General features: G+C 40.0%; 1 protein-coding gene across 3 annotated transcripts in view; it reads right to left on the bottom strand.

Annotated features, from left to right (window-relative positions):
* Macrod2 (mono-ADP ribosylhydrolase 2) overlaps positions 1 to 26,082 on the bottom strand; it is a 1,966,896-nt gene that overhangs the window by 112,410 nt on the left and 1,828,404 nt on the right. For 2 of the 3 annotated variants that reach the window (XM_052726012.1, XM_052726010.1), the window contains 2 exons: positions 19,913 to 20,023; positions 15,697 to 15,765 (listed from right to left, as the gene is read on the bottom strand). In XM_052726012.1, coding sequence (XP_052581972.1) covers positions 15,697 to 15,765; positions 19,913 to 20,023 — 180 coding nt within the window. The remainder of the gene's footprint in view (positions 1 to 15,696; positions 15,766 to 19,912; positions 20,024 to 26,082) is intronic. The other variant, XM_052726011.1, reaches the window with a different exon arrangement.

Here is a 26,082-nt window from a genome sequence, read left to right as displayed (position 1 = left end):
TCTCTCTGAGCAATTACACAGTCCCTATATCTCACATGACTGACTCCTGGGGAAAGGTGTAGGTACATGTCCTGACTAGGCTGCCTATAAAAACCTTCTTTCCCATTGCTGAATAGGTGTCTGTCAACACTCAGGATGGGAGACCATGGGTTAAAAACCAGGAGTCTCAATTAATTTGAATCTCTTAATGAATGCCAGGAACATGATTTATCGTTATGGATTTTACTTGTATGAGAAAACATTGTTTTCTGAATGTTTGTGTTGCAGCAAATGACATGTTCTACCTTAAAGAGTTACTGAAAGAACATGTTGTTGAAGGGACTTTTGACTGTCCCTATTTTGGATTATCACTACTACTCAAGTTCACCCAGTAAGGATCTAGTTTTCAAAAACACTTAGGACACAATTATTTAATTCCTGCAGAAGGACTTAAAATAAAGGCAGAAGTTAGCAAAATGACATGATGTGACAACAGAGACATTCTGAGGTTAAAAGATAGAAATAACAATTACAATTTTTTAACAGTCTTCATTTATTTTTCTCCTGCAAAACTAGCAAAATGTTTGTATGACAATAGTCATATCTAGTTTCCTGTAGAATGGTACTCTACACTCAAAAGGAAGCTATTTTTTTCCCCTTTCAGAAATCATGTTATGTGATCTGATAAGAAGAAGAATCTTTGCAGTTAGAAGCACACTAAAAATCCTAGGACATATGGTTTCCATATGGACCACAAGCAGATGTCTGGATTTTTGTGCTTGATGAAAAGAAGAGATTGTTGAGTTAGAAGTATTCCACAGAGAGGAGAGAAAGTCCTTAGTGTAAATGGAAGAATTTATTTGTAAATGAAGGTGACACTGTACGGAGAATAAAGTTGAAGCAAGAGTCTGATGTTTTTGGTTAGCTCTACCCTGGAGGATGTCCTGGAGAAGAATCGTGAAGGGGATTCTACCATGTACACAGAAGGTTCAGAAGAAGACAGAGATGAAGAGTTAACTCCAGCCCACCCTCTCTGAGTTTGATCTGCTTGTCTCCTCTGGTAAACATTGGTGTTAGATAGTAACCTTGTATATTCAACTTCTCTAGATGAGTATATACTAGCACTTCTGTTTGGAAGGAAGTTGCAGACGGCAGATGGCAGAAGGTAGGAAAGTCAGAGAAAGCCCGGGCCTGGAGCTCAGAGTTGTCTTCAGACCTTAAGTAACTAATCTGAAGTCAAGGTGGACAGATGTATTTGTCTCTTTATGCACCTGGAATGCAGACATTCATGGAGAAGAGTAACTGATTCTGCCCCACAGCATGTCAAGGAGGGATGTGGTTGCCAAGGACAACATCCATTGGTGTGTAAGAGGAGCTCCCTGCTTTGAGGTGGGTTTTTTCTCTTTGCTTGCTTGCTTTCTTTCTTTGAGAATGATAAGCCCTAGGTAAAGATAGAAGAAATGCCTTTCTCCATACTGTACTGGGTAACAAAACAAGGTCTGTGTATTATTTGCAGTGCATGCACACACACACATGCATTATAGGAGTGTCACTGTCCCTTCTGTCCCTTTTCATTAGTGAAACAACCAGTTTGCTTTCCCACTTCAATTTTGGCCTTCTGCAAAATATCAGGACTCGTTACCAAATAGAACAGGAAGATAAATTTACTATTAAAATGCCATCAATGCATATTAAGAAATTTTGTCTTTGTAATTGGTTTTAAAGTATTCCACCAAAAGTTGATCTCAGAAAATAGAGTGGAAGAGCAGTACTTACAGACTCAGAGAACTGCAGAGAGAAAGGAAAGAAAAAGTCATGAGATACCAAAGACACACAGGAGAAATTATTTCTGGGATTGTAGTAAGGTAACATTTGGTTATGGTGATCTATGATATATTCAAAATAATTAGAAAAGCATTAAAGTAGGCAATGAATAGGGATGATTAATGGTAGAGGACTAAGGGGATGGAAGAGCTTACTACAGGATTTGATTATTAGTATTATGTATGTGTATCTAATTCCCACACAGTGCTCCATAAATAAGTGCAAACAAATGTCACAACAAAACAGAGAGACCTGGGCTGGGGAGATGGCACAGTTGTTAAAGTGCCTGCAATGTAAGCACAAGGACTTCAGTTTGGATCCCAAGAATACATTTTAAAAGACTGTGATGGTGTTCTTATGGTGGAGGCGAGAAAGGTACAGCCCTGAAGTTGATTGCCCAGCCACCCTAGACAACTGATGAGTTTCTGATTCAGTAAGAAATCCTGCCTCAAAAAAATAAAGGTGGGCCGGGCGGGTGGTGGCGCACGCCTTTAATCCCAGCACTCGGGAGGCAGAGCCAGGCGGATCTCTGTGAGTTCAAGGCCAGCCTGGGCTACCAAGTGAGTTCCAGGAGAGGCGCAAAGCTACACAGAGAAACCCTGTCTCGAAAAACCAAAAAAAAAAAAAAAAATAAATAAATAAAAAATAAAATAAAATAAAATAAAATAAAGGTGGAAATTACTAGAAAAAGACAACTGACATCAACCTCACGTCTCCACAAGTCCACACAATCAAGTGCACACACTGCATCCATGCACAGTACCAAAGAAACACACACACACACACACACACACACACACACACACACACACACATGAAAGAAAAGAAAAGAAAAAGAAAAAGACAAGACAAGACCTTTAGGAGACAGAGCAACATGTTTCTGCTCATGCACATCTATTATTGAAAACCAGAAACAGAAAATCTCTTCCTAAAACTTCTGTGAATTGTTCCCAAGCATCACTGTACCAAGACAAATTCAAGACCCCTTCTTCAAAAGGAATTTTACCTTTGCTTATTTTATATCATAAGCTATGTTCTTTGGTTTTTATGGATTGCTTACCAAACTATGTTCTCTGATGATCAAAAATCATGTTTTACTATAAAAGCAATAGACAATGAATAAAATATTTAATGATTTGAACTTCATTAATTAATGTACCAAATGCTACATACTTCATTTTCTCTGAGCTTCTCAATGCATGTTACATGCTGAGGACTCTGAGAAGTACAATGTCATTGAAACTGCTTAACTTTGAAGTTTCCAATGATTCTAATTGACTTCTGAACTTTCTTACCAAGGAACATCTACCAACATCTTCAAGGATGTTACAAACTTTTAGGCATAATGTTGCCTAAGAAAGAGCACTGCCCTGTGGCCTCTGATTTGACACATATAGAAGCACATAAAGAATATATGTATATGTGTGTGTGTGTGTGTGTGTGTGTATACATGTATATTGCCTGATGTCTTTGTCTAGTCAAAGCATAATTTTGTGTCTTGTGTTTCTCATATGTTTTCTACATGTCAGAATCTCTGATTTTTAGCAGAGTTCTAGCATATGCAGTGATAAAAATGCATATCCTCAAAATTAACGCTAGTGTATCCCCAAACATCTTTTAAGTACAGTCTTGATTTTTTAATTCAAACATTAAAATGGTTAAATTCAATATGTACAGTGTTTGAGAATCTCTGAGCTCCTCTGGGGGTATTTCACAGAAAAACAGACTGATACCAGTTAGCAGATGTTCTGTATTTATTCAAGTTAGCTAAGAACACAGCCTTTCCTAGGACTGTTCTACAGAGTTCTTCCAAACTTAATTTTCACACTAATTAACAAGAAAGTGATAAGTCACATAAGATTAGACTAATGATAGCAACAAGTATACTTTAAGGAATCAAGTAATTTTAATATGAGAGATATGGTTTTAATTTGTAGACAGAAACATTATTCTGCACTTTATTTTGTGGATAGATAAGTCTTAGATTCCTTGGTCTTAGTGTGGTCCTTTGTGCTGGCACTAATACTAATAGCACCACATCATTTCAATGGTGATGACAGTCATTCCTCTGCATCTGCAAGAGGCTGGTTTTGGGTTCCCATGTGGGCATCACAGTTGGACTGCTCAATTCCCTTATATAAAATACTGCAGCATTTGCATACAACATAAGCACATCTTGCCATACACTTCAAATCATATCTATGTGCCGAGTTGCCATATTGTATTGCTTAGGAAAAAACGGCATGTGGAAAATCTGTACATGCTCAGTACATATGCAATTTTTCCCAAATATTTTGCTGGTTAAATCTGTGAATGTTATATAGATATTTTCATTTATATTTTGCCCGAAAGAAAACTGAGGATCAGGCCAAGATAGTCACCAAGGTCACACAGCTACTATGATCACAACCCCAAATAAATTGTGGTCCATAAAGCCTGCAAGATTTTGTCTAAAGAATTTCAAACCTAGGCCAATAAATTAGAAAATAATCATAAAGTTGCTTATATAAGTTAAGACTTATTTGAACTTAAATTGAGATTTAAACCATTGTGTTAGACAAAGTCATTCCAGATCTATCAAAAATCTTCATCTCCTATTCTAGGGTTGATTTTGTCTCAGATATCATTGCCTATGTCTTTAGAATATTATCCAATAGAGTACATAGCTGAATTGACTACTGTATTACAACAATTATAATTAGTAGAGAAAATAATAAGTGATAATAAATGTAATGTTATTATATTGGTTTCCCATTGCCGCTTAACAATCTTTGACTGCTATTAAACAAACATACTTTGAGTCCAATAGCATATAAATAATTACATATTTTCTCATAGCTAATCCATTTTAAATGTATGTAATCAAAGCTTTAAAAAAACCTTATTAGAAAAGCCTCACTATTAAGTATATCCTACTAACGAGTCTCACCTGTAGCAAGTAGTGTGTGTACATTCACCACTGAAAGGAGTTTAGAGCCTTTGTTTCAAAATAAACTATAGAACCTCCTAGAATACGGTTTAAGTACAGTATTGATTTTTAATTTAAACATTAATGTTTGAGTTCAATACAGAATCATGTGAGAAGATCTCTGAATTACTCTAAAGACTATTTCAAGGAAAGGGGACTGACCTGAATGAACAGATGTTCTGTATTTAGCTAGGAATACCACCTCTCCTAGGGACTGTGGTGTGAGGAAGCAGAGATTACCTAGTATACACGTGCTAGGACACAGGTTTGAGTCTCAGCACCACACAAAACCAAGATAGCAAAAAGAGAAAAAATGTTTATTTTGTTTGAGGTCAAATAATTATATCTTCTACACATCCATTGAAATGCTGTAACCCATAACTACTTATAATTATTATGTGTCAACTAAGACAGAAATGTTTAAGCATGTTTACTTTATTCTCCTTCAGGTTATAAAAACATTTGAGTCTGAAAACGATCAGAGATATGTCTGGCTTAAATTTACCTTTCACATTTCTGTACCATGGCATATTTTTAAGAGAAAATTTACTTCTGGAATCAGACAATCCTGAAAGACAACTTCACCTATTAGACACCTTAATAATGGTAAGAACATTTGAGAAAAGCACCATGGTATGACTGTGAATTGCCCATCCTCTGTGGCAGATTCTATCTCTGCTTTTTCAGTTACTTCTCTTGGGGGAAAAAGAAAATCAGATAAATTTCACCCATATTTGTAAAGTTATATGTAGTATCTCTTACGATGCATGGTTCTCAATTAAATTCTCCAGGAAATTCTTGGAGTTTCATTAACAGAGATGCACAATCATTTTCTTCTTCTTGGTTAAATTAAATAAGCACTGAGGACTGACTTTGTGTAGGGTTTTGTAGAGAACATGTAAACAATGGGATCTGCAACCTGCTCTTAAGCTATTTATATCCAGGTAGGTTAGATGAGCTGCACACATAACTACTGCTGACACAGGACTGTGGGTTTTGTAGTTCAATAAGCAAATACAGAGGAAGCAGGGTATCATTCAGTAATGAGGAGGGAAGAAATGGAGAAAGGCCAACATGTGCGTGTGTCCCCTACCAGCATTGCTGGTAATTCTTATTTGTAGATGAATTTCTAAATGGTCTTATTAAATAAAAAACACAGAGCCAAATATAGGGGTAAAAGCCTTAGAGAGATCTGGGAAATAGGGAAAGCCACCAGCCAACCTTACCTCACCAACTCTGCAGTTTCCAAACATTAGTTACGTCCTGTCTACCCACACACATATGCCTTGCTGTTCTGCCATCTGATTTGCTCTCTGTCCAGCTACATCACTTCCTCTTCCTACACAATTCTGTCACTTTCTATCTGTACAGACCTCCAGACCTCCATGGTTAACTAGTGTTGGAATTAAGGCATGTGCCACCAGATGTGGTTCTGTTTCCAGCGTAGCCTTGAACACATAGAGATCCTGCCTGCTAAGTGACAGGATTAAGGGTGTGTGCTACAGCTGCCTGACTTCTTTGTTTACTTATAATGGCTGGCCTTTTTCCTCTGATCTCCAGGCAAATTTTATTTATTAAAGCACAAATAAAATATCACCACATTTCAGCACAAATACAATATCCCCACACTTATCATTGAAATGTTTGCTCAGACAGTTTGCAGTAGAAGTAAGACTGAAGAAGGAAGGGAGAGAAAAAGGAAGAGGTGAACAATGACTGACATAGGACTGGTAATGGCTTTGCAATGTAGTCAGGATTTTAACACAGAGTGTTGAACAAGTCAAACGTGGACTTCTGCCAGATGCATTCGGGAAGTAGCAATAAATTGTTGGTACACCAGCAGGCAGAGAAAGCCTGAATATGATGCAAAAGGGCTGGGCTTTCTGCCTAGTGTGGGGTATATCTGAGTGTTGCCTGTCATCATAACCTTGAAATCATGTTAGTGTCAAGGTCACAATGATGAACAAGTTAACTGACTATCTGTAAACTGCTTTCTCCCTGTTGCCTCATTCCAGTGCGCTGCTCTCTTTGCGCTTGAAATTGCAATCCTGGGCTGCCCTTCCTGCCCCCTCCTGCTCCCTCATGCCTCCTGTCCCATCAGGAAGGAAGACTCCTGGCTCCCAAAGCTGAGTTTGAGAGACTGAAGAACAGATGGGGTTTGGGTTCTGACCAGCTCAAATTCTGGCTCTACATTTTGTGCAATTGAACTGGTTTTTTGAATGTCCTAGGTCTCTGTTACCTGCAAAGTTGAGATAATGATACTGATGTTTAAAAATAGCAATGATATGTTGCTTTACACCCATTCAGCTGGAAAGGGTTGGAAAGAACAAAGCAGCAATTGCTGATGGAAATATGGTTTGTTACAGCCTTTGGAGGCAGCCTTTTGGCAATGTCTGTTAAAACACATACTCTGTAACGCACCGCTCACATTATTGGAATCTTTCCCATACAAATAAAAGCGCCAGCATATGAGAATCTATGAGCAAGAGCAGCCATTGTAGCACTGTTTGTATGGCAATAAAAAGGAAAGAAAGTGCCTGCTCATCATAGGAGAATTGTTGAATAAATTATGACACATCTGAACTATGAGCCATGATGTGAGCATTAGAATGGATGAAATCCATCTACAGAGAGTGACTTAGAGGGATTTCCATTAAGGTTTGCTGCTCATAGCAAAGGGAGATTCAGAAATGTATGGAGAATATGATACAATGTTTATAAATGAGCAAACATTTATTTAATGGTGGTTAGAATGTTTTAGCTTTCAGATAGGTAGCAGGCATACCCTGAAATGTCTTAAATTATTAACTCAATTTAATGCTCAGTATTATAGTATTATATAACACAGGTGCTATTATCATTTTTATGTAATATATGATGATGTTGAGATATAGAGAGACTAAATAACATGCCCATAATCACATTGTTTAGTCAAGACACAGACAGAATTTAGAACCTGGAAACTGGAAAGCGAGATTAGATAATTAGTTTTTTTGTACTTTACATTTTAAACAACTGGTAGGTGAGAAATGAATAGAAAATAAAAAGAAAATTGCATTAAAATTATATTGTGTATGTTACATAGTATACTTTTTGTTGATATAAAATTGCGTGTTCATGATACTCAGAAGTACACAAAAGGATGGTCCCCAAAGCCAATGTTAATTATCTCAGGGTAAAAACATTGCTTTTTATGTTACTCATTGTCTTTGCATTGTTTGAATTTTCTACAAAGAACATACGTTTTAAAAATAACCTTATAAGTTATTGAAAAACAAAATACTAGAACATATTTTCATTTGTTAGAATTTTCTTACAGAAAAGATTATAATATTAACAAAGATTAAAGAATGTTTCTGGCCTGTACAAAATTTAAAACAAAACCAAGAAACAATTAAAATGGATATTAGTTGAGCATAGGAGGCTCATTTATTAGGAAATAAAATTAAATGATGTTAAAGAATCAAAAGATATGGGTAGAATTTAAAACCTATCTTTATGTTTAAAGGGTAATTCCAAACAGATATACATTGTAGAATATCCTAAGAAATAAAACTTAATATATGTATGTGGCTGCTGAGAAAAATATCTCAAGATTATCTAGCAGCATTTTACAAATGCTAATTTCTGAGAATTCACATTGTAGGTGATATTTTTCTCTTCTTATTTTGCTTATTTATATAATAATCGTGCCTTACTTTTAAAAATTAGAAAATACAAGCAATAAAGATATTTTAGCGGTTTCAGTAGTAAATCAACAAAGGATTAGAAATTTATGCTGAAGAACTCACCGTATACACCACACACATACAAACACACACACACACACACACACACACACACACACACACACACACCATCTAAAATACATGAGCCACATCTTTCTGTTATTTACAATAGAGAAAACTATAAATAACTGAATAATTCAACATTAGGGCTCTGCCAGTGTAAATGGTGAGACACCAGATGATGGAATGTCATACCGCCAATAAAAGTCATGCCTCTGAGGCATATTTAAAGACATGAGAGAATATTCATGGTCTGCTGTTAAATGAAGCAACAGAATAGATTTTTAAAAAATGTTTTGCAATTTAATCCTTAAAGGGGAAATCATTGTATGCTTTTACTTTTTATAATTTTCTATATGAAAATGTTTTTTTTTCTAGATGTAAAATATTTATTTATTTATTTTTTTAAATTTATTTTGCAATACAATTCAGTTCTACATATCAGCCACGGATTCCCTTGTTCTCCCCCCTCCCGTCCCCCTCACCTTCCCCCCAACTCCCCCCCCCATTCCCATCTCCTCCAGGGCAAAGCCTTCCCCACAGACTGAGGTCAGCCTGGTAGACTCAGTCCAGGTAGGTCTAGTCCCCTCCTTCCAGGCCGAGCCAAACAATCCTTCATAGGCCCCAGGTTTCAAACAGCCAACTCATGCAATGAGCACAAGATCTGGTCCCACTGCCTGGATGCCTCCCAAACAGATCAAGCCAATCAACTGTCTCACCCATTCAGAGGGCCTGATCCAGTGGGGACCCCTCAGCCATTGGTTCATAGTTCATGTGTTTCCATTCATTTGGCTATTTGTCCCTGTGCTTTATCCAACCTTGGTCTCAACAATTCTCGCTCATATAAACCCTCCTCATTCTCGCTAATTGGACTCCCAGAGATCCACCCGGGGCCTAGTCATGGATCTCTGCATCCAGATCCCTCAGTAGTTGGATGAGGTTTCTAGCACAACAATTAGGGTGTTTGGCCATCCCATCACCAGAGTAGGTCAGTTCGGGCTGTCTCTCGACCATTGCCAGCAGTCTGTTGTGTGGGTATCTTTGTGGATTTCTGTGGGCCTCTCTAGCACTTTGCTTCTTCCTATTCTCATGTGGTCTTCATTTACCATGGTCTCCTATTCCTTGTTCTCCCTCTCTGTTGTTGATCCAGCTGGGATCTCCCGCTCCCCCAAGCTCTCTTTCCCTCAACCCTCGCCTTTCATTACCCCCACTCATGAATGGCTAAGATCAAAAACACTGAAGACACCTTATGCTGGAGAGGATGTGGAGCTAGGGGAACTCTCCTCCACTGCTGGTGGGAATGCAAGCTTGTACAACCACTTTGGAAATCAATATGGCGCTTTCTTAGAAAATTGGGAATCAATCTCCCCCAAGATCCAGCTATACCACTCTTGGGCATATACCCAAGAAATGCTCAACCACACCATAAGAGCACTTGTTCAGCTATGTTCATATCAGCATTGTTTGTAATAGCCAGAACATGGAAACAACCCAGATGCCCTTCAACTGAAGAATGGATAAACAAAATGTGGTACATATACACAATGGAATACTACTCAGCAGAGAAAAACAATGGCATCATGAGGTTTGCAGACAAATGGATGGATCTAGAAAAAATCATCCTGAGTGAGGTAACCCAGACTCAGAAAGACAAACATGGTATGTACTCACTCATAGCAGGATACTAGACATGAAACAAGGATGACTTGTCTGCTACTCACATCACCAGGGAGGCTACCTGGAAAACAGGACCCCAAGAAAGACACAGGGATCGCCCAATGACAGAGAAATGGAATGAGATCTACATGAACAGCCTGGACATGAAAATGTTTTTAAATGATATATGTTATTTGTATAAACAAAAATAAATGCTGTAAGTTCATTAAGGTACCATTTTTGGGGGCCACATCAACACAGAGTTTCCCCCTTCCCACACCTTCTTCTCTCCTTGTCTGAGCCTCCAGTTACCCTTTCGCAGTGGTTCTCAACCTTCCTAAAGCTGTGACCCTTTAACACAGTTCCTCATGTTGTGGTGACCCCCCAACCACGAAATTATTTTTGTTGCTACTCCGTAACTGTAATTTTGCTACTGTTATAAATCATAATGTGAATATCTGTATTTTCTAATGGTCTTAGGTGACCCCTGTGAAAGAGTTGTTTGACCCCAAAAGGTGTCTCGACCCATAGGTTGAGAACCAATGCCCTATTGATAAATGAGTGTCACATTGTAGACAGACGTAAAGCAGTGACTGCTGGAGACATGCTGGTTGCCCAGGTCCTTCCCCTTCACTGAAGGACCAGAGGCAGCCTTCCAGCAATGCTTAGTAAAGATTGACAATCCAAAAGTGGGTAACTGAGAGGCACTGAAATGAACTCAGACCCTCTATCCATTCAGACATGGAACAGGGCACAGTTTTGTTCCTGCTAGGATGGGTATCAGGGTGAAGCTCTCAGGAGGGAATGGTGGACAATCAGGACAGGAAAAAGACTAAGAAACTTTAGATTAAGGTGGAGGGTAATTTCCTGGGTGGCATAATGTTTTGTTTCTCTTCAACGACTTGGGCAAGAAATAGAGAAATACAGCAATTCTGAGCTAGCATGGCTAACCAGGCTAACAGTGATAATGGCACTACTTATGATCATGCCTTATGCACAGCTTCCTCATATGTGACCTCATCTTTCCTCTTTGGCTCTGTTTACCATGGCTGATCTCGATCCAGACTTCTTTTTTTCTCCAGTCATTTTGACCTCCATGAGGTCTTAAACGAGATTAAGGGTTCAGAAATCCTTTCTCCTGTGACATTATACCATATAAATGCCAAACAGCATTGGTGTGACTTTCATGGAGTTCCAAAGGGACACAGCTCGGGTGTGCACCTGGGTATTAATTGATTTTGATTTTAATATTAATGAGTCTATGATTTGGTCTAGTTGACCTTCAAATTCAAATTAGGTACTGATTAAATAATAAGGCAGGTGAATCCGGATGTATTTGTACAGCATTCCCTCCACCCGCTCCCCAGTAAGGTGTCTTGGCAGTGGATGAGGATGACATGAAAAACATGGGGACAGCTAGAAGAGAGAATGCTCCCCGACCTAAGGAGACAAACAACTATACATTTAACAGTAACATTGGTTTTTTAGAAGTTTTGACCACAGCACTAGTGATTCATGCATTTGACTCCTCTGTTTTATGGACTTTCATCTGATTGTTTACATGTTTGTTAACTCAAATAGAAATTGCTTTTCAGAATTTGAAGTACAAAATCCTTTAAAAAGAGCATCCACAATAGCAATGGGAGAATTCCTCAATAGACAAATTCAGGTCCTGTTTTACAAATAATCTCAGAATGCCTATCAAATGCCACAGATATTTTCCCAGGCTGGCTTCATCTGGAAGTGAGTTTCATCTCAGTCCTGGCTCTCCAATCTACCCCATGTAGATGAGCCATTCATTAGCATTCCTCCTCCTCCTCAGATCTCATCCTCTCAACTCCACTCCCACCCACTTGGCAGCTGTAATGACTCACTGTGAACAGGTGTCCTTAGTGTCTGGACAACAGTCTGCAGTGATCTGGAAGCAGAGAGCTACGCCTCGCCACAGTTGCACAGTCAGCAGTTACGTGGGGTAAGTGGGCAAGCATGCTCAGACTCTGTTCCCGGTGGCAAGTATGTCCAGAGCATTTGAAGAGGATCGCTGGCATAGATGACACTTAGGTTCTAACACTTGGAGAGATTTTTTTTTCAACTTTCATATAACTGTTTGCTTAAAAAAAAAATACTTTCTGTTCCAGGGATAAAGACATCCACCCTATTTTACTTGCTTGTTTTCAACTCCTACATTCTAGAGGATGCTAACTTGTAGTGAAGACTAAAATCTTAACAAATGTAAACCCAGCCAACTGACAAGCAAAACTGCAACCCACTAAACATTGCACAAACACCATAGGTATCATACTGGAATGAGAACCTGGTCCTTCCAGACCACAGGTGATTCCAAGCCTCAACAAGACGCTCCTTCAGGAGTGAAGTCTCCAAAAAGTCGAGAGAACAAGGGCTCCTTTAGGACCTTTGATCAGTGGAAAATGTTCTGCCACTTACACTGAAGGGTGTCACGAGCATTTCTATAAGTGATCTTACGACTGTGAGGTCCTAAAATAGCCCTGGTGTCACCAAGGACAGATATTTCTGCATGAAAGCTAATAACGGAAAAGATTTGAAATGAATCCTGAACACTTATGACTTCCTTTTAACCTCAACTTGACCTCAATCTTGGATGATTTCAATGGAAAATTCTTTTCCTTAATTCTAAGCTGTGCATCTGTCAATCTTGATGACAGCTTGGCAAGCATTAGAGACTGAGCTCTGAACAGATAACCCATTTCAAAGCAGTGCCCCAATATTATTAGATAAACGCAAAATCCTTACCCTATATGTTTTACTGTTGGTTGGAACCAGATTACATACTAAGGTAGATCACAAAACATATGTTTTCCAAATGAAAAAGTTAATGGAAATTAACAATATATTTCAACAAAATCCCCCAGATCTTCATATTTAGTCTCACAAAGGAACCACATTTGTGATACATGACAATTCTTTGATGGAGTTAGCACCATTATTTTTTTAAAAAATTCCTAAAAGTATTCTGAAAAATAATTGATCCCTGCATGAGCAATTAACGGTGTGAGATCCTAAAAGCATCAAGAAATATCACAAGCAGTGTGTTTTATGAAGGTGTGATGTCTCCCAGCTAAAGGAGTCAACAGCAAGAAATCTCAGCTTGAAGCATTCAAATTAGATTGCTCCTCTTTCTTACTCCTTAGACTCTCTCATTCAACCTCATGACACTTTTACATTTTCATGATAAACAAAATGATTGAGATGTCCTTTTTTTGTTTAAAATAAGTACCATTTTCTATTTTTTCTCTTACACCATCAGTCTATTTCTCTGTAAAATGACTGAGTTTCTCAAGAAACCTCTGAGGAACTCTGACACAAATTACATTTTTAGATATGTCAAATATTTCTGAAATAAGAGATACCTGAACATACACCTACATAGTTTGAAGGGAAGTGTCACTTGAAAAGTGGCAATAAAAAAAAAGATCACTCAAGATGACAGCAGTGCGGTGGACACTGGGTTGGTTCATTCCAAGCTCCATTGGGAAAAAACAATTATTTTCCCAGGCATGTGAAGATGTCATCCATTTCTGGCTTCCACAATTACTTCAACAGAAAAGAACCCACAGCCACACACATCCCAGGAGAGCCAGCATCAGAATCTATGGCAGGGTCCTCTTGCCCATTGTGGTACATCTTTGGGGCTTCCCATAAGGTCAGCTGGGATTGATCCCTTCTGACAGTGTGCTGGAGTGTCTCCTTCAGTCAGTTATGTCCCTTTCCCTTTTCTGTTAAGGGAGTTGTTATCTCTCTGATAAACAAGCTGCTTCCTAAGGACCTATCTTAGTCTGTTTTTTGGAAAGTCTGAGCTATTTGGAGGCTAGAGAAACAGCAAAGAAACTCACCTGTGTTATGGTTTTTGTGAGGCAGACATTAATCTTCTGAGTGTCGAGTGTATGTGTGTGTGTGTGTGTGTGTGTGTGTGTGTGTGTGTGTGTGTGTGTTTGATGGGTTTGTGCACAGGTGTATGTAGGAGACCAAAGGAGGTCATCAAGCATCCTCCTCTACTGCTTAGTGTTATTCTCTTGACACAGGGTCTCTCACTTAATCTGGAGCTCATCTGGCAGACAGTGAGCCTCAGTGATCTGCTGTCCTCAAATCTCAGTGCTGGGATTACAGGTGTACCTGTATATAGGTGATTGGGACTTAGTGAGTTTTGTTTTGTTATGTATTTTCATTACTTTTTTTGGTTTTTGAGACAAAGTTTCATCTAGTTCAAACTGGCCTCAAATTTGGAGTGTAGCTGATGTTGGCTCTTAATCTTCTTGCCTCCAGCTCCTAAGTGCCACCACCACTCAGCTTGCCAGGCTGGCACAGAAACCTAATGTTTCATGCTCCCAGCCCCAAGGTAGACATGATTCTTGTCCTGACTATAGAAGGAAAAACTGAAGTCCAAAGAAGCTCACGGTGTACTTGCTTGCTAAGCACTTGATCTCTACTTGAATTATTTGTCACAGGTTAGCTAAGTAACTGGCAGCAGAGGTAGAATCAAGGCCCAATTATTAGTACTCTTATCAACTGCCCTCAACTACATGTGATTAAAACAAAAACTGACCAGGAAATGGACATGGAATTAAATATGCCATCAAGTGAGTATTAAAATTACAGAACTATTTTGATTTCCTCAACAGATTCCAAGTATAGCAAGGCTTAGTGGCAGTGTGTACCTGTTTTTACATCACATCCAATTGAAGACATGGACTCAAAGTCCATGCTTATGTTCCAAGCAGATGAGATGGTTTATAAGACATGGATTTGTTCAAGTGTAATAGTCCAGTCTATCAGTCACACAGGGTTTTGGCAGCTACTAATGGCAGATATCACACATTTTTTCTTCTGGGAAGACTTACCCACCAGTCAGGAGGGAGAGGACAGAAAGAACTATTTTATTTTCCTTTATTGTTATTTTTTTTAAAGCAGTTTGCATCACTGTATCACAGCACTTATCCCTAAAACAGTAACAATTTCTCCTATTTATTTATTTTTCTTCTTGGTTTACTTGGGTCAGCAACATTTTTTTCTTAGTGATGGTCCATAGAATGGTGGCCTTGCCTCAAGTTTATTTTTATAGATGCCTTTCAAATATTTCTTCCTTGGGTTGTAGGGCCTCTGGTAGGTAGTCTTCAATGCCACTCCTTCAAACTTATGCCGATGCGTGGTTATAAACAGCAGAATCGACAAATTCTTGAGTTTCAGATAAACGTTTTTCTCTAACCACACTTTCTCTGCTCCTGCTCTTATTTTATAAACATTATTTTTAGAGGAACACATGTAAATGTATATATAAATTCTGAAGAGGCTCGATATGGAATGGAGCAGAGTGGGTGGGATCCTTGTGTTCGAAATAGAGGCGCTTAAGAGAGTCACATTTGTTCACCGGTTCAGTTTCCCACATAAACAAAACCCACACAGTTTACTTTTAAGGGTCTGTGAAGTTTAGATATGGTCTCATACCTTCGTCTTTACGGACTTCCACTGTATCTTCAGAAGCAGGGCTAGGCACAGGGGTGGTGTTGACACCATCTATAAAATAGAGAAAGAAATGTCTCAGGCTTACTACTTCAGGCTGTGGGTTTTCCTTCCTTTCAGCTCCCTCCCCACCCAACCAATGAAGCTCTCAGTGTCTTTCACACGGCAAATGGTCTTACAGGGGCAGAGGGCTGTGATGCACTTTTTATTATTGGTAGTGAATCATAAATCTTCACATAAGCAGAGGTCAATAACTGACAAAATGTGTTTTGGTGAAGACTACTGTTTGTCAACCATACTATGCCAGCAACTCCAGTAGTATTTTGCTTCCTCATAGCACTTAGGAGTCTGAGGAAAGATTAAGAGTTCAAAGGATATATATATATATATATATATTTGCCCTGTATAGTAACATATATCCATGCAAGTTTCTACAAAGTGCTCTGATGTGCGTGATTTTTGGTTTGCTTTTTCTTAGCTCAGCACTTCTAAGGATTGGCAATCCACTCCACTGTCTAGCTGGACAAAGTGGTTCTGTAACAGTCAGCACTGTAGTCCAGGAGAAGGAGATCACTCAAAGTAAGGCACCCAAAGACACACAAGGATCTCATATCACCCAGTTACAGCATGGGGACCAAGGACAGGGAGTTCTCTGTTCCCCTCACAGTACCAATTAAGGCCAGTTAGAGATGATCTCTCCTACTGGTCTCCTCAGAACCACAGAGATTTGGTTCATGTTTGGCCTCTACAGTGCTAGATAGTTAGCTACTACCATGAAAACAGTAGGATTAGGACACAAGAACTTATTAAAGTCATCTCACAGCTGGTAAAACAATATGCATAGTTTTCTTAAAGTTATTCAGTCACAGACTTAAAGATAAAATACACATTTCAAGGACATGTTCTTATTTTCAGCATATCATTTGTTCATTATATATGGGTGTTACTTTTAGGTTGCATCTCTATTGGAACAGAGAATAATATCTGTAGAAGGTAGATGGTGTGTGTGTGTGTGTGTGTGTGTGTGTGTGTGTGTGTGTGTGTGTATCACTTTCTTTTGCTTGGTGTCTATCTTCAACTCAAAAAAAGCACAGGCCCTTAACCTTCCCATACTGTAACAGCCCTTTCCCATTTCCATCTCCCTTCAGAGCAAAACTGCCTGAGAAAAGTTACTATTACTGTCTTGCGAGTCTTCGCTTCTGACGTCCTGCAGAAGTCACGCAATGCTTGTCCAGTAGTCTTCCTAACTCCCTTACCTAAGTGCTGGTATCTGTCCTTTGACGACCTAAAGACTGCCATCACCACCATTCCTGTGTTGTTTCCCTTTCCTTTCTTTTTCAAGACAGATCTTACTATGGAGTCCAAACAGTTCTTGAACTTGCCATCTTCCTGACTCAGCCTCCTTCTCAGGTACCACCACTTTCAACTTGATTTCTTCCTGTCTTCCAGTTAAGTGACACTGTTGGCCTTTAAGACACTGAAGCTGCACTCCTAGGACCCAAGTGGCTTCCTCTTTCCCCCACGTGCCCACCCAGCTCTTTAGCCTGTGGACCCTGCTGCTTCTTACTTCCAGAATGTGCCATGTTTCAATCTTTTCGCCTCTGTTTCCAGAATCCCTTGTCATTGTTTTCCTGTAGTCATCTTCTAACTCTGTCTCTTTTGACCCATTTTTACGCATGGGCCAAATGAGTTCATTAATACATAGATCATTGCTTCCAATATTTAAATTTTTCCACCGAGTTTTCTCTGTAGTCAAGTCAAATCACATGCTGTCAGACACGGTTTGGTCCTAGGATTACTTATCTGATTTCACTCTGTTCTCTTGAGCCCACCTTGCTCCAGTCACCCCCACCCCCATTGTGAAGCCAATTTATCATCTGTTCCCCCTATCTAGAATGGTCTTTCACCACCTCAGCATTCAAAGCTCATTTTAAAGCAACACTTCCTCAGTGAGTCTCGCTCAGAGTTGCCTTCTGAGGGTTACCCCAATTTCACCATTTACACCCTGTAAGCCACTTGAACATTCTGATAATTTTATCCTTTTAATTTGTTTATGTTTGTATCCCCCCATCAGACTATAAGCTTCAAAGAACTGTAGATGTTGTTTTGAGAACTAATTGAAATGTTTGCAATGCTGGGGAGGCGATAAACCTTCGATATACATTTATTATTGATTTCTTGATAAATACTATATACAGTTGTATTTGACTTGATGGTGATAGCTGTCAGAACTTGAAAATTATGCTATTTTGAGATTGTGATTTTCCATCACGTGGAAGAGCTCTGCAGAGTTATGCAATCAACACTGGCCCTGGAAACTATAAGAAAGGAAAGCAAGATGTTTTTATTTTGAGAACTAACAGCAGGTCAAGGGGCCTTAACAACCAGAACCACATCTTCAATTGTCCTGTCATCTGACTGAGGAGGCTGCGGCATGGCAAAATGAATGGGACAGCACCCAGTGACACTGGCCACAGAATGTGAAATGAGCCCTGCTGCTAGACTCTGTCAGTCTGCCCACTGTCTTGGATGAGCAAGAGGAGCCACCAAGGAAGACAGAGGAGGCCCTGTGGTAAAAGGCTGAGAGGGAGCAATATTGGGTGCTAATGCTTTTTATATCTAAGAGGTAGAGAAGATGGCTTATACTCGGGCACTCTGAACTCACAGAAGGTAGTCACAAAACCAAAATGAAATTACCAGAACCCAACTGATTTAGGGGGGAAGAACGGATGAATAAAACACAGGCACTAGTGTATATGTGTGGGTGTGCATGCATCGTGTGTGTGTGTGTGTGTGTGTGTGTGTGTGTGTGTGTGTGTGTGCACGCATGTGTGTGTGTGTACAGTGATGGGAGAAAAATTAATGTTGGTAAAGACAGCTTGGAACAGAACACTGAGTGAGCAAAACTTATAAAACTTCAACAGTCAGACCATGGCCTCAGCTGCCAGCAGTTGGCTGACTAATACATGTCATCCCTGAACAGTAAAAACAGTGACAGCTTTTCATGTAAGCTGCATCTTCAACATAGCATAATGGTGTGTGGGTAGGGGCTAGCGATGGTTGGATGAGAACAGTTTACAGTACTAGAAATTAATTCTGTTCTAAGGAAAGGACCATGTTTCAACAAAGGAAGCCAGCTGACCCTGGAACAGGCACACAGGATCCTTCCTGTCTTGCTTCAATGCTGCTTCTGATTAGCTTTCTTCAAGTCCATATTCCAAGTTAATAATAAGAGCTCGCCTTCCAAGAATACTCCAAGAACTTCCAAGTTCCAAGAGCAACGTAGAAGTTTTCAGTGGAAAACTCACCACATCACCTGCTTTAATTCTGAGAGTTCAGCATATGGACTAGGATGTGGCCAGCACAGGAGACAGAACCCACTTTTTAAAATACATGCTCCCTTCTGGGACTCAACAGAACAGGGAAATAACTTGGAGATTGAAAGGAAAGGGGATATTTTTATAAACCATATGATTGTGGCTATTGTTCTTTTAAAGGAGAACATTCATAAGGACAGGAATGTGTGTGTGTGTGTGTGTGTGTGTGTGTGTGTGTGTGTGTGTGTGTGTGTTTGGGGGGCATGTGTGATAAGTCAAAGATAATTTTAATCCCTTTTGAATTTTAAGGGCTATTATTTTGAAATGCTAAATGTATACTCTACAGCATAAAAATCTATAAACATTTGATGGACATAGCTGTCTTTTCTTAACGGGGGTGATATCAGGAAGGTGTTTGATCTTACTTAGAGCTGTTGGGAGCAAGAGGTTGGTTGGGCTCTACGGCATCATCTACAACATGTAGAGAAATGGCCGGACCCATGGCTCTTCAAAATTAAAAGCAGGAGAGTATAAAAGACCCCATTTAGTGTGGAGAGAAAGCCTTTCTTCGTTTTCTTCAAGTAGATCTAGTTTCTTCCCCTTCCTCCTCTAACTCAGTCTGCTCATTTTGACCTGCTCTAAGTCATTCAAGCTCTGATGTTGTGCTTCCAATCTTGACCCACAATTCTTAGTGCATCACTAAGCAATCTGTTATTACAGGAAGGAAATGGAAAGTGAAGCGACGAATAAGAGTGGATGTTTTTTTATGGGAGCACAGTCAACTTAAAGAGTTAATAAAACTGGAGAGAAGAAAGAACACGGGTTAATCAGGTACAAGGCATAAGCATTTTCAGGCAATAACATTGAGTAAAGTTGTTGTTCACCTCTGTGGATGAGGCCTAGGAGACTCCTCAAAAGAAACCTGAGCCCACCTGCTTCTTGGCTCTGCCCTTCCATTTCTTCTGCGGTTTGCTTTTCCTCTGGACCACTCTCATCTTTCAAGAAAACCACAGGGGGAGAAGAAAAATCAAGTCAATTTAGGAAATATCTCCTTATGGCTAATATGCAACACTGAAATTAATTGCAACAAATGTAGCATGACTCCCAAAAAGTACAGCAGAGAGCTGAATCAGAGGCATGAAACAGAAGAATCCCCTACATAAATAAGTACATTTATACTTGTTCCTTCTCCCTGCATTTGCTAGAGGGAATGTTGAAGTAAACAATATTCACTCAGTGGTGCTGGAAACATCTCTCTCTTTGCTGGCCATTTCCAAAAATGCCAAACACATTTCACTTCCAATCCCCTTTTCTGCTTTGAATTAAGTAGCATGCACAGGGTAAGGAGCTTGGCTGATTTTCTATGCCTTTTATGGTTTTGTTAGATGCATGCTTCCAAAATTTTTATTTTCACATAGTTTGTATATGATGGTCTAACACATCAATGCTATGATTTTTTTTGTTCTGAATTCATTATGTTGATCAATTGTAAAACTCTGAAAAAAATGAAATAAATGGCAGTTGCAATGGAGACTGGCTGCTTGCAACTAATTATTTTTATGTCTTAAAATATGTTCTAGCTGTGAATTCACAGTTAGGAAAAATATATTTCCAAGGGCAAGTAAAGGCCTGATTTTGCAATTAATTTTGGGGAGATCTCCAAAACACTTTTGTGGGAAGGGAAATATAAATGATTATCTTATATAAAGGCACGACAACAGAACATAAAATGTAGTTATAGACAGAAAACTGAAAGTCAAAAGCTATCAATACGAAGTACAGATGTCCACAAGCCCTTCTGTCTGCCAGCAGCACCTAGCTCCATTCTGTGCACATGTGATCTGTAGTGTCACTTGTTTGGACCAAGGAGATAGGTAGGATCTGTCCTAAGACTTCCAAGCTGTCCTCAGAATGACAGTTTCTGCTTTTTGCTTTTGGAAAGGTAGCCATAACTGCAATGCAGTCCAGGATAGACTCCCCGGACAGGAATCAGGCAGTGAAGAGACAGACATGTGAGGGAGGCAGTGTGGCACCCTCTAGTCCATCCCAGCTACCTGTAGAATGCAGAATGACCACCTTAGCCAATGTCACAGAGTAGAAAGATCACTGAGGCCTCTCCATCCTGGTCCTTAAGTTGGCCCAAGTCACCAACACTTATTTGCTGTGTGTGTTTTGAGTTCCACCATCTGCTGCCATTCATTCTTTTCTGGTTTGGTTTGATTTGGGCTTTTGAGACAGGGTTTCACTCTGTGCAAGGTGTGGCCTTGAATTTGCAGTTCTCATGCTTCTGACGCCTATGTGTTGGGATGACAGGCGTGTGCTGCCTTGCTCAGCCTTACTTCTGGCTTCCGATACAGGAGTATGAGAATCCTTGCTACACTCGCAGAGAAGCGTTTACCAAGATCCTCTGAAAAACAATCCACTGGACAGCTTCCACTCCGGAGAAGAGTACAGTCAGTCAGTACCTAAACATGTCAGAATCCACTCAGTTTGCCATCAGATATGAGGGACACAATGCAATTTTTGAATATGAGAAGTGGGGGGGGGCGCTTCTCTGTGAGCTTTTAAATCCACTGATGTAAGTGACATATTTAAAAGCCCCACACAGCATCTGCAGTGTTCTCTGTTGAGATTCTTCATGAGGGTGACAGCATTCGTTTTTGCTCTTGGGAGGAAATAACCATCATGGTTGTTCTTGTTCCCTTAATAATGCCAAGCTGGTGTGAGAGCACGTGCCAAAAATTTAGTCAATATTTCTCCCCTTCCTCCCTACCAAATGAACTGAGTCAAGCAGGAAAAAAAAAAATCTGCCAGCTATTCCCCAACAGACAGACTTCATAACACAGATTTCATAATAGGTCTGAAGTCTGTAGGTGACAGGCTGCCTTTAAAATTAGTCTGGTTGCCATGTCCCTTAGAGAGTAAGGACAGACTGCGTCCTTAACAGGAAAAGACAGGCAAGGAAAGGAACAAGTAACCGGAACGTGCAGAACTGTTTCCGGGGGTTTCAAATGCATAAAAAGGAAATTCACATTCAGACCCTCAAATCCAGCGCTCTCACAAAGGGGTTTCACCTGGCAGGTCTTGCTGGGTTTTCTCTGCCTTCACAGGCAGGCCCTAACTCCCTAACACAGACATCCCAGCGGCACGCTTTTCTTCCCTATTTTGAGTAGGCTCTGGTTTTCTATTTGAGTATTTCTGCTCTTGGGAAGCTAGCTCACGGATTGCTTGGCATGTTTATCATGGAAGAAATGCATCCTAGGAGTAGGCTGGATTTGCCACTTGAGTAGCAAGTGTGCGTGCGCTCAGCTGAAAAGGTTCAGGCTGTTTTTAATTTCAGAGACAATTCACACTCACATCCAGCAGGGGGCGCCAACGCAGAAGGCTTGCTTTCAAAGCCCACCTGCTATCTTGGGCAGTAAGATTAGCATGCATCTCACTGTCTTTTAGAAGGACATTTTGGCTGCCTTCTATCTTTCCATCCATTTCAAATGCTTCCAAAGGGTTAGTTTTTACTGAAAAAGTGGGCCTCTGCCGGTGTGTGTGTGGTTGGGGGTGGGGAGTGTTACATTACTCAGTTACCAGCATTTGGTAAGGAACAGCTTGGTCTGTCTATCTTCACAGGAAACATATAAACAATAAAAAGTTAAGTGGGAAAGGGCATATAAACTTGTGGTTCCTAGAAGGGATTTTAAAAGGGTTACAATAAATGTGAAGCAATACCTACAGGGAAGCACCGGGCTTTTTTTTTTTTTTTTTTTAATGTCACACAGAAGCAAGCTTCCAGATAGCTAAATTATCTCAGTTAATACACATTTAGGATCATATATTCACTTGAGATAATAAATTTCCACAGTTTTTATGTTGTGTATGATATGACATTTTACTTTCCCATACTGAAAAACGTAATAACCAGGAAGAATTCTGCTGCAGAATCCTTCTTGCTTCTCTAATATTATTTCTGACCCTCAATCTTTTAATCTATATTTATTAAGCATGTGCTATTTGCAAGAATATATTTCATGAAGTTTACATGAATAAAATGAGGGAGTCCTCCTGCAGAATGAATTCATATGAGAAGGAGTCTGTCGCTGGCTGGACTGTGACAGGAATTCTGCATGTTTAATTCTATATTGAAGGAGGATTGCAAGGGCAGAATCCCAACATTACGGCCAAGAGGTGTTATCTTGATGATTTTATTTCCTTCCGCCAGCTGTGTACAGAAACCGGAAGAGAACCGGAAGTCCATGGCTGCTCCTCAGCAGTCTGATGTGTACCTCTTGCTGGTAGGCTGATGCCTTTTCTTACGTACAGGTCTCCAGACTTTTCCACCCGAGCGAGTTCAAATACAGCAGTTTACGGACTAAATTCTTGCTCCTAAATCTTTAGTCCCCTGTAATGGGATTACTATATGTCAGTGTCCTCCCTCTGTGAGTAGGAAATACTTACACTCCATGCATGTTGGACTCAACTACACGACTTGACTTGGATAATGAAATGCAAGTGCAAGAGATACCCGCAATACCTAAATGTGCCGCATAATTGGATTTGCGTCCTAAGCGCCCGCCATTTGCCCTGGGAAGAAGATGCATAACAGCTGCTGGTTGAAGAGGAACAAGGAGCAGGCAGAACAGCCTTCAACCCAAAGTGGAGTCTGAAGCCAAGCTTAAGTCAGGCACACCTTAAAATAGAACGACCTACCCGATCCCAGCTTCCATCAGAGGACCAACCTACAACCTGTACTGCGTTGTATGTAGCTAGAAGTTGGGGCAGCTTATGGGATTATTATTGTTGTAAGTAATTGATAGTAGTTGAATAACATATGCGATATGTTTTCTGTTACCTCTTACTAAATTAGTTAGCATTCTTCTGTGTATGTAGGTATTTGTATGTGTTCCTATTTGATTGCGTGTGTGTGTGTGTGTGTGTGTGTGTGTGTGTGTGTGTGTGTGTGTGTGTGGAGGCCAGAAGTCAATTCTGGGTTTCTTTTGAAATCACTTCCCCTCCACTTTTTTTTTCTGGGGGCGGGGGAGAGGGGTTGTGTGGATATGTGATTGGTGGTATATCTGTACATATATGTGCAGATAAATGCACCCCAGATGATGGTCAGAAGCCAAAAGAGGATTTCAGGTGTCCTGCTATATCACTCTCTGTCTCATTCCCCTGACACAACGTCTGTCACTGAACCTGCAACTAGGCTGGTAGTCAGCAAACTCCAGAGATCCTCCTGTCTCCGACTGCGTGGCGTGTGTGGCCATGTCCAGCATTTTACATGGGCGCTGGAGCTTTGAACTCAGAGCCTCATGCTTGTGCAGCAAGAGACCTTAACACTGTGCAGTCTCTCCAGCCCCCACCCACCTCATTGATGGAGACAAGGTCTCTCGTTCATCTAGACTGGCTGGCTACCAAGCCCCAGTGGTCTTCCTCAGCTGCTGTTGCAGATCCATAGTGCTGCCTGCAGTAGTCCTACATCGGATCCGGATCCAAACTAAGGAGTTTAGTATCCCCTTAACCAACTGAGCCCCAAGTTAGCACTCTCTTATGGGCAAGGAACTCAGTCTTGCTTGAATTTTATATTCTTCCCATCTCTATATTTTCATTTCACACATTTCAAAATTGTCTAGAAACACACATTTGGAAATGAAATTAGATTACATAAGAGAAATGAGCCTAAAGAGTATCACTGCCATTGGTATGATAATGTTTATACTTGGTTTAATTATATAGCTACGTGGGCATCAGCTAGTATGTACTGATTGCAGGCGGCTACCTTCTATTCACTTTGAAAATGCTCTGTGTAGAGTACTGAGTTTAATTCAATAACAACCTCAAAAAGTAGGTGTGATCACAACACTTTGGGTAGGACTGCCACATCTAACAAATAGCCGATGTAAAGGTCCTGAGGTCAATCTGTTACTGCCTTCCTGGAAAGACAGCTAATATTTATTGTCTGAATATGATGGTTAAATTCAGGAGAGACAAAAATGCACAAAATTATACTTTAAGACTTAAGCTGAGGATCCAAGCTGCTCTCTTCTATGAATTTTCTGAGTTCACAGAAAGAACACAAAAAATCCCAACTTTTTTGACACATAAACCAGGTAGGTTCAATATTACAACTCTAAAATTTTGTTTTTTAATACCGAAGATATTTATGTCTTTATACATTGCCATGGTGTATTTTATCTTAATATAGATATTTATATTTTATAAGAAGATATTTTTTACAATGGAATAATTTTAAACAGCAAGAATGACAGAAGTAATTTTTTTTTTGTTTTTGTTTTTAGCCTGAAACACTAGGGAGCGAACTACAGACATAATTACTCCCTTACTATTCCATCAGCTCTGAACACTTTGATGTGTGTGTTCTATACAAAAAGCCCATTCTCCTCCCAACCACGACACATCCATCAAGACCTGGAAATGAACAGAGATGGCATTCCTCTTACCTAAGCCACAGATCACACTCAAGTTATACCAGCTTCCCAACACATCCTTCACAGCCATCTAGGAGCACCTACAGCATGTCACTGTCATGTTTCTTCGGTCTCCTCCCCACTCTGCTCAAGTCTGGTGCCCAGCATCCATTCCCTCACCAGATGTCTTAGTTCAAAGAGCCTATCTGCCATGGTTAGCTGTGTTCCATCACTCCAGAATGGAAAGGCGGGAGGCAGAAGAGGATGGGAGAAACAGAAAGGAGGAGAGAGGGATGACTAGATCCAGACCACTGCAGTCTGGATTCCGGAGGTGTCATCAGCCGCTTGATCTATCTTAGTGGGAAGTCTCCACGTTGGCTGCCTCGTATTAATGGGAAGCCTCATGCTTGTCTTTCAGGAAGAATAAATAGGTGTCCACATGGTGGTCTTCCTCTGTGGTTTGTGGCAGTTGCTGCTTCTAGTGCCTATGTGCTTGTCTAACACACGCTCCAGTGAACTCCACAATATTCCTACTCTCCTAATTTCCAGTTTCACAGATACAGAAATCGAGGAGGTAGAAATTAGGTAACTGTCCTGATCTGGCAGAGTTTGTTTAGAGCTGTTCCAATGCAGGT

This window comes from Peromyscus californicus, unplaced genomic scaffold (assembly GCF_007827085.1).
Source record: "Peromyscus californicus insignis strain IS unplaced genomic scaffold, ASM782708v3 Scaffold_7__1_contigs__length_154581171, whole genome shotgun sequence".
NCBI classification, from domain to species: domain Eukaryota; kingdom Metazoa; phylum Chordata; class Mammalia; order Rodentia; family Cricetidae; genus Peromyscus; species Peromyscus californicus.
Note: the sequence above shows the minus strand (reverse complement) of the source record. Positions and strands in the feature narration are given on the sequence as shown.